General features: G+C 48.7%; 1 protein-coding gene across 2 annotated transcripts; it reads right to left on the reverse strand.

The window, feature by feature from the left end:
- Positions 1-200: 200 nt before the first annotated feature.
- On the reverse strand, positions 201-9,196 carry Glrx (glutaredoxin). Of its 2 annotated transcripts, none has more exons than XM_013126619.3 (3): positions 8,937-9,196; positions 2,967-3,094; positions 201-1,040 (listed from the first exon to the last, which is right to left on the reverse strand). In XM_013126619.3, the coding sequence occupies exons 1-2, from the start codon at positions 9,141-9,143 to the stop codon at positions 2,981-2,983; spliced, it is 321 nt and encodes a 106-aa protein (XP_012982073.1). In that variant the 5' UTR covers positions 9,144-9,196; the 3' UTR covers positions 201-1,040; positions 2,967-2,980. The 2 variants fall into 2 exon arrangements, with proteins under 2 accessions (XP_012982073.1, XP_005065766.1); XM_005065709.4 differs by having other exon boundaries at positions 201-1,043.
- Positions 9,197-9,504: the final 308 nt, after the last annotated feature.

Below are 9,504 nucleotides of genomic sequence, written 5' to 3' on the forward strand. Positions count from 1 at the left end.
GTGCCACTATGAGCGTGGAAGTTAAGGGAAACTTTCAGAATCAGCTCTCTCCTTCTACTGCATGGACCTTGGGGCTAGAACTCAGGTTTCCAAGCCTAAGGGCACATGCCCTGACCCGCAGGTCTGTCCCACCAGCCCGAACACTGCAAGATGCTTTCCCTTTCAGTTTTGAGAACATAGAACACAGCCAGACAAAAATATTAGTCACTTCCAGGCACATCTTTATTAGGAACGAGCCCTTCGGGTGAGGAGATAGAGAAGGGACCTGCAGCTCCATCACTGCAAGACATCGAAGCAAAACTTAAAGTGTGGATGGAGGGAATCATCTAGGGAGGTTTTGAAAACTTGACTTCTTTCACAGACATTCTTGGAGGCAGGGTTTTACAATTTTGCATTCCATATTTAATTTTGCTGCTAGTCTAACTCAGATCAACACACAGCTGCTTGGAATTTTCTGGGCAATCACCTTTACACGGTGCTGAATGTGCCATCTGCTGTGCCCTCTCTGTGGCCGCAGTGAGGACCAGCTGTGCCCAGCTGCTTCATCTGACTTCTCAAAGAGCATCCTCATACAAATGCGGACAGCCTTCTGCGAGCTCTGGAGAGGGCAAGACTGAGCACGCGGATTCAGAGCAGTGATTACAGAAGTGGGATGGGGGTGGGGGTGGGTGATGCATGTGTGTGACTTAACACTTGATAAAGCTGAGTTCTGCAAAATTATTTCAGCTGCCCAGTTCTAGCAGAGAGCCAGCAACAGATTCACTGGAGGTTTAGACAAACTTGGTTGAGAGGCATGGGCTCAGAGGTGGAGACACGGTGGTACATGAAGAATGCATAATCTAACTAGCATGGTCTGTTAAGCTGATTGGCTGGGTGGGTAAAAGCAAATTGCAACAGTTTTTAGTGCTGAAGAAAAGAAGAAATAAAAGCTGTTTTTGTTCAAAATCCCAGTCACCAGGAGATCTTGACATCTTTGTGATACAGGTCAGCTCTCAGGCACTGATGTCAGCATGGCTGGACAGCTGCTCTCAGCATGGGGTCTGCTGGGTGGGGAAAGAGACAGAGCTACATTTCACATGATAAATAACACAGCCTCCCCCTCCCACACCAGAACACTCAAGTCATTTGGAGACATCTGTTGCAGGTGGCCTTGGCAGGAGTTGCCAGGGACAGAGGGACAGCATAGGACAGGGGAAAGAATGGTGCTGGCAGGCTCCACTGTGAAGAGTCTCACACACACACCACAGGGCGCTGCAGAAATGCTGTTTCCTTTGTTTCATTCTTAACCTCAGCCTGAAGTGCTAAACATGTTCTAGAATAGAAGCCACTGGGTACCACTAACTGGGCTTTTAGTGGTTTAGAGCTCGGTGTGAACACAGTTTCCCTGAACAGACAATGCTCACCAGCTGTGATATTGCAAAAAAGAGATCCAAAGACAGATATTGACTATTTCAGGCCTAGAGACTTAACTGTATTCTTTTTCAGACCTCCTTCCATCCCTGTCATGAGTGACCATCACAAACATATGAACTGCTAAAAGGAGGAGTTGTTGATCTGAGGCATGCGGCCTCTCAGAGAACTTCTACATTAAAGAATCATTACTTTCACTGAGAGGCAGAAGCAGGCGGATCTCTGTGAATACGAGGCCAGCCTGGTTTACAGAGTGAGTGAGTTCCAGACAGCCAGGGCTACACAGAGAGACCCAGTTTCAAAAAACACAACAAAAGATCATGACTTTCTTCTTCCATAAAAGAGACACTTGAGTCTTCTGTGTCTGCGTCCCAGGAGGCATGCTAGTTCTCAATGCTGGAGGTCACAGACAGGTTTACATCAGACCCTAGGCATCCTGGTGTTACTATAGCAACCAAGGTCCATTAAGGGAAAGCTGTTGCCTTCCAACCAAGAGGGGAGTCTCCCTCTCAGTGGAGACATGTCTCCTCCCTTAAGAGCCGATCCAATTGGTCTGGCCCATCACCTGTCCAGACATCAACAAGGCAGGCCCAGCTCAAGCTGTGCTGAGGAAAGGGAAGGATAACCCCCTTTAATGAGATGTCCTTTTCCTTTGTTACTGATACAGTCTCCTGCAGACATGTAACTCCACAGCCTGCCTGTGTTTCTGAATCACCTGGGAGCTCAGAGCCTCCTTTTCTTCCATCTCTGCTCTAGTAAACTTTCCCTCACACTTAGGTTCACACTCTGACTTTCCTATTCCTGACTCCCATGTTGGTTTAGCTCAAAGGGCATGGCTTTTTTCCGTATCTCCATGTTCGTCTTTGGGGAAACTCCCAAGATTTACAACTTGCCCACCCTGAAGGCTTTCTTTGGAAATTCTCTTATCAGTAAGGATAAGAACCCCAAGAGGGCACCTCAGTCTTCTCACTGGCCCTTTCTAAAAAGTTCTTGAGGTTTCCGGTTTGGCATTTGAGAAGTCAATTAGACACAGGTCACATACAAACACAAGAAAAACAAACAAAACGTGTTCGTTTCACCTTAAATCATATCCTCCTCATGGCCTCCTGCTGTGGCCCTGTCTTCATTTCTTACTTCCTCCCTGCTGTCCCTTTTAAAGTCTTGCTTCTGCTATCCCTTGGAAGTGCCTTCCTTGCTTCCCACACCTGCTCCTCGGCTTTAGCTAGCTGAGTCCTTGTCAGGCAGCCCTGCCGAAGAGACCCTCCTCCACTGCCAGCAATGATTTAGTTGTTAGTGATCTGTCTATCTCCAGGGACTGAAGGTCTGTGTTATCTTTTGTGTATTTGTGTTTAGTGCCTTGTCTAGCACAATGCATTTGTTAAAATAAAGCTACATCGAAAGGGTTTCTCTCATTGGTACAATTCAGCCCTCTGTGAAACTCATCAATAAGTGTTGTCTCAATTCCTCAAATCAACCCAACCCAGAATGTCCTCCTACAGCGTAATAGAGAAGGCAGTAGAATGCCACTGTCTCCTGACGCCCAGGTCAACACTCACCTGCCTTCCTGCCATTACCGCAGCACTCCTATCTGCTTCAGGCGGGCCATCAGCTCCCCATTCTGCTGCATGGCCATTAGATCGCTGCACCCTCCTATGCAATCTTTACCAATGAAGACCCGAGGAACCTGCAGATGCAAGCAAGTCAGGGTAGTCAAGGAGCCTCCCCAGCATTGCCTACCATGCTAAGCTTCACAAATGGTTCTACAATATTCTGAAGACACCTTTAAAACAAAGCTCTAGGAGTAGTAGTCATTAAAGAAAGTTACTAGGGCTAGGTTGTAGCTCAGAGGCACAGCTACTGAGCATGAGTTCAATCCTCAGCAGTGGATGGCAAAAAGGTAGGAAAAGGTATTGCAGATGGAGTGAGCGGGCACTGACAGTGTTTTCCACGTTACAGACAAATGATGCAGAGAGAACGCCAGGCTTCCTTCTGGCTTCCCTGCAGGTGGGAGCAGGCCTGAGACTGTCTACTAACCCCCCTCCACGGGGAGCATGCTGCTTTTTTCAGTGCAGCTGGAAGGTAGGTTCAGGCTTCTTAGATAGTGCATCTCCCTGCTAGCAAAGCGCAGGTAAGATGTCCTCGACCAGAAGACGGCAGTGAGCTGTTTGAGTCTCCTTTAGTTAGTCCCTTGCCATCGGTAAAATGTTGAAATGCTGAGCTCTGGGTCCAAAGAAAGTGATATGTTCTGGCTTGCTGCCCAAACTGCCATGGTCAATGTACTGCTGGAATCAGTCACTGCCACTCCTTGGAACCCTGTTCAGACACTCATCAGAGAGGTGAAGAGGCTTTCAGACCCCCAGGAAGTAGGACGAGCCCTCACTGTGACCAGGGGTGTTACATGAAGGTTGCCCGGCCATGGAGAAAGGGACTCTGCTAAGTCACCTGATGATTGGGAAGTAACAGGCCCTCTGAACACAAGGAACATAGCTGACGGATGGATGGATGGACGGACGGACGGACAGACAGACGGACAGACAGACAGACGACGGGACAGTGGGTGGGGGAGGGACACAGAGTGAGCTTGTTTTTCCTCAGAAGGTATAGGACTCCAAAGTGAATTATTTAAAATGTGAGGATGAGAAAGAGGTTGAATTACTGTGGATAAATTCTAGTAGCATTTTTTTTGGTTGGTTGTTTTATAGAGAAGGGGGCCCAGGGAGAACTAGGATTTAAAAATTACAAAGCTGATAATCAAAACCCTGTGCCACAACCCACGTTATATAAGCTATCTTCTTTGCTTGACAACTAGAAAAACCCCACATAACTCCTTTCTGGCAGGTCAGCCTGGGCAAGTATTCTTGAATCCCAGGAGAGGCTGGCTGCTGGGGAGGGCAGGGTGGGAGTTGGGGGCATCTTGTAAAGGCAAGCAGCACAACGTCGCTTCTGTTGGCTACAGGGAGACAAGTCCAGATGAGGGAGGAACCCTAAAGTCACGTGGAATGCTGGTTGCGGTTTCAGAAGAAAGGAGGTCCTCAAGTCTGAGAGCTCTTCCACCCTATGTCCTCATACTTGGGCATGTTCAGTTGTACCCTCAGCAGCAGTCCCTAGTGGCTCTGTTGAAGACAGTGACTTGTTAAGTAAAACCCACCCAAGCTTTAAGCAAGGCAACCATGTTATGCATTCTTGAGCATGTGCGTTGGGTTCAAGCGATCTTCACTATCCCCATGGTGTCCACATTTCCAGTTTTCTTCCCATTGTGGAAGCCGGAGGGTAACACCGAGTGTCTTCCTGGATCAAGCTCTTTAAATAAACTAAGGAAGCTCTCTCCCTCCCCTGTGTTCCCTGTGCTGGGGGACAAGCTGGCTGCTTTTTTCTTTTCTATGTGGGTTTTGGGGTTTAATATAACTGCTGCCCTCATGCTGTGAGGTAAAAAAGGTCTGATACACAGGGTTTGGCTAATCCTAGTGGCAAGAATGCAATGAAAAGCAGGGGTCAGCTCCTGAGAGCCACTTCTCCTTTGACTAGGAATCAGAACCCCGAAGGTCTGCTTCAATAAGAGTCTTCTTTCAACCCCCATTTTGAGATCCAGATGAAATGAGGTAAGGTCCAGGAGTTTGAATCTATAACCATTTCCCAGGTGCTGGTCACTTTCCAACCACTGGTCTACACAGAACAGTCCCTGATTTCTCTCAGGGTGACTGAGCTCCCCCTCAACACACACACACACACACACACACACACACACACACACACACACACACTCCCCTGCTTCCTTCCAAGTCCTATAGGGTCATGTGCCTGAGACAGGTATTGAAGCAATTTGGCTGTTGCCCAGGGTGGAGTTTTTTGTGCCATCTGGCAAGTTTGAAGGAATCTTGCCCTCCCACCCCCAACCTCCACAGTTGGGGCATCAGCAAAGCTGCCGTCAAACATTTAGGCTGAGGAAGAGGAAGAACATCTGTCACTCAAACCTCTGACCCACACCTCTCCTGGGAGGAAGTTCCAGAATGGGATTTCCCAGAATTCTCTGCAACTCTAGGGTTCACTTCCTGTGTGTGGAGCCCGAGGCTGACAGTGAGCCTACTTGTTTTATTTTTTTAAACTGAAGCAGGGTCCTTGCTCCCCCTGTGCTGGGATTACAAGCAGGCTGCCCTGTGTGCACGGCTTCTTTGGTTTAATGCTGGTGAGGTAAATATTTCATCCACTGAGCCATCTTCCTAGCACCCAAATGTCCACGTTGACCATTGTTGGTCAGGTTTCTTCAGATGCGACACTCAAAGCTTCTTCAGCACTTTTCCCTTCTGCTACAAACCACTGTCATTTTTTTTAAGTTGTTAACATTTAATGTGCTTCAGACAAAGTTAATAACATGAAATAAAATACCTTGTAACAACAAGGCATCTTTAAAAAGTTAACATCTAGTGTATCACAGCTTGACAAAACCAAGTAATATGAGTCAACCTATGTGTTAGGTCCCCAGGCTACTGACTCCCACAGGCACCAAAAACACTGCAGCTCCCAGTTACTGGATACCTCGCCACTCAAGGCAGGCTGTGGAGTGAGCTCTTAGGAGACAGATGAGGGCAACTACTCTAACCTGTTTCCTTTGTTTTGTTTTGTTTTGTACTCTAAGTTATTCTTCTGTGTGGCCTCAGACTATCTCTCAGTTTCAGCCAGACCCTGTCCCTCCTGCAGTCTCTTGTCTCATGAGATTCCTGGAAAGAGTGTGTGTGTGTGTGTGCGCGCGCGCGCGCACACACACACACACACACACATGCACAGAGACTGATGGACTGACTGGAGTGCCAGTGACTGTGAAGCATGGGGACTGTTGACATTTCGGGGCCAGCTTTACAATCTGGAATGACCTTAGCCCACCGTGCTGTGAAGAGACACGATGACCACGAAACTCTTATAAAGGAAACATTGGGGTGGCTTGCTTACAGTTCAGGGGTTCAGCCGTTGTCATCAGGGTGGGGAGCCTTCAGCGTGCAGCTTATGTGGTGCAGAAAGCCAAAGACTGAAGCCGGTAAAGAGACCTCAAACAAAGCCAGTCTCCTAACAGTGCCACGCCCTTTGGGGGGTACTTTCTTTCAAATAACCACATTTGCCCCCCTCAGCGTCAGATTCAGTGAACACATAGACATCTTTGGAATGTGTAACTTAACAAAGCCCCTCTGCTACCTGTCAAAGGGATATATACATATATATATATATATGATCAGGGGCATGGCTCACTGTGCAGCCCTGAGTTTACCCCTCAACAGCCATGCAGAAAGCAGGCATGGCAGTGCACAATACTGGGAGTGGGGTACAGAGACAGGCAGATCCCACGGGCTCACAGGCTAGCCAGTCTAAAAAATAACAAACATGCAGCTCCAGAGCGAGACCCTGCCTCAGAAAACTAATGTGGGGAGTGACTGAGAAACACATCCCAAGGTCTCCACACACTCACATATACACACATGAATACACCACACACATACAAACACACATGAATACACTCACTCACACACACACACACACACCTTTTGAAAATCTAAACTTAAAAGACCACTATAAAAGAGTGTTGGTTTACAGGTCAGTACAAACTGCTGCTTTCTTTTTCTCCAGAACAGAGTTTTAGTTAATCCTGTTGTAGCTGGGACCACCTACAGGTCTTTTACATTATTACTCATGGCTGCCTCCCATTTCTGCTCTAGGGGGGCTAATTAGGAGTATGACCTGAGCATGGGATTGTCTGAGACGCTCCCAGGTGATTCCATTGGCTAAGGAAATTTGGGGACCACTCTCCAGGAAGACCCATGGTGGATGTCAGCCAGTGCAGGGGCCTGTAGTTTCACAACTGTTCTTTCCACTTTGTGTCCCTGCTCCAAGACCTCACCCTATACCTGGAAACTAGCACACCCCTGGTCTGCACTAGCATACAGATTTTTGAATGAGAATTTCCCAGGCTTTATACCCAGATCACAGAGAAAACCCCATAAGTCACACTAAACCTCAAGTAGGAAATGTATTGCCTACAATGTCCCCTGAAAGGAACTTAAGTTGGTGTGACTTCCACCAGGGGAGACCCTGGGCATTTCCCTTTGTCTCTCAGACTGTTTAAACAACGGGCCTCAGATTCAATTTCCCCAGAACCCTGTGCTGGGAAGTCCTGGTGCCAGCCAGCGCAAGGACTTGCCTCACAGGAAGAGATTGCACAGCTCTGAGGCCCTCACTGACCAAGTGGACCTGAGGTGAGAAGAATGAAGCCACAGTGGATGGGAACCACCCCCTCCAGCCCATAAACCTCCTGCCTTCTACTTGAACCTAACCCTTAGGCTGAGGAGATGGCCCACCACAGGTGAGGGCCTTAGGGTTATCCCCCAGAGCCAACAGGAAAAGTCCCACCGTTGTGGAGGCTGATGTAGGAGGTTCTGGCTCCCAGCCAGTGCAGACTCAGTGAGGGACCCTGTCTCAAATAACTGATGATTGAGAGTGATCCGAGAAGTCACCCAAAGTTAACCTCCAGCCTGTCATACAAAAAACCCTAAGCTTCATGGACTTGGGAGTCACAGGACCTCTTCATTCATCTTCCCAGTGAATCCTCATTGAATACGTTTCTTTTCTCCGCTTTTCCCTGTCACGTGTCTCTTTAATTGGTATTGGAGGCAGGTGGCCAAAGTTCTTGGCTTGTTGGGCCTACCAGGTCCTAGGCTTTGTCCCCCAGCACTCGGTAACAGTGAGACAAACTCGCCCTTCCAGCTTTAGAGCCTGCTAGGCTGGGCATCCCACCAGCAGCCCAGGCACAAAGAAAGCTGTTTCTGAGGGAATTAGAGGTTCTTAGAGAGCCACACAGAGCCTTTGCAGAACAGGACTCTGAAGTGCCCCTCTAATCGTGTAGCCCGGGTCACCCACGAGCTTCAAGGCAAAAACTTTCAGATCGTTTGAAAAGTTATTGTGATTACCAGGCCTGAGCAGCAGCAGGCCTAAAATATCCTATCGTTAAGGCAGCTCAAGGGGCAACTGGAGGAGTAGAGGATTTCTTTTTCTAGTGAGTGGGGCTAGATGAAGAACGGAGGCTCCAGATGATGAGGAAAGCCTAGCTAAAAGAAAATGAAGGGTCACAGACCCCTCCAGGACACGTGCAGACAGAGGAAGAAGTGTGTATGCTGCCGAGTTCCTCAACAAAAAAGCTGAAGGTCATGTCACACCCAGCCTAGGAGCTGCCTCCTGCCTTGTCACATGAACACTGTCGCTCCAAATGTGCTTAAGACAAAGCCTCCAGACAAAGGACAGTTAATTGCCTTCAGCTCAGCTGCCAGGCCCACTGGCTCTGCTCCATACATCACCATGCTGCCTTGTCACCCCCCAAGGCAGTCCTGCTCATCCGACCAGCCTCTTCCCTCAGCTCCCTCCCCCACACCCGGCAAAGCCCTCTGGATGTCCTGGCAGTGGCGACCTAGAAAAGGCACAGATGTCGGCTTAGCTCTGAAAGGAGACAGTGGCCCTTGGGGCTTTCCTCAGCTTTTGAACACACTCACTGTTCTCGCGCCGGTGAGCTGTTGTAAATAATCTTGGATTTCATTGGTGTTGTTGGTGGCTGTGATATCCACGAATTCCAGAAGCCCTGGTTTGAAAGGCAGTTGCCTGAGGATCTCTTGGGTCTTCTGGCAGTAGGGGCAGGTGGGCTTGATGAACACGACCACCTTCCCAGGCTGGATCTTACAGTTCACAAACTCCTGAGCCATGCTGACAAGCTGCAGCTTCCCCAGGAGGACCACAGGGTCAGAATAAAACGTGGCTTAGCCACAGCTCTCATTTAATAAGGAACCTCCTTGGAGGAGGAGCTAGCAAGCAGGATGATTCAGTTTTAAAGGGCCAGCCCTGAAGTCAATTCATTCTGGTGTGATTCACCAGCTGCTAGGCCTAGAAATGCACATGCTGTTTAACCCATGACAGCATAGGCCAGACTGTCTTTGTCCTCTCCACCTTCGAATGCCTGTCCAATAGCAGGGAACGGAGCCAAGTCACCCTCAAGGATAGCAGACACTACACTGACCAGCTTCCAGGAGGAAGCAGGGGCCTCTTAGAGCAAATTCTCTTTTGGAG

This window comes from Mesocricetus auratus, unplaced genomic scaffold, assembly GCF_017639785.1.
Source record: "Mesocricetus auratus isolate SY011 unplaced genomic scaffold, BCM_Maur_2.0 Super-Scaffold_100020, whole genome shotgun sequence".
In the NCBI taxonomy this organism is placed as follows: Eukaryota; Metazoa; Chordata; class Mammalia; order Rodentia; family Cricetidae; genus Mesocricetus; species Mesocricetus auratus.

Coding starts and splice junctions, on each gene's coding strand:
- Glrx (XM_013126619.3), bottom strand. CDS start 9,143: ATGGCTCAGGAGTTTGTGAACTGTAAGATCCAGCCTGGGAAGGTGGTC. Junction 3,095..8,936: donor AGCTCACCGGCGCGAGAACA/GTGAGTGTGTTC, acceptor TTGCATCTGCAG/GTTCCTCGGGTCTTCATTGG.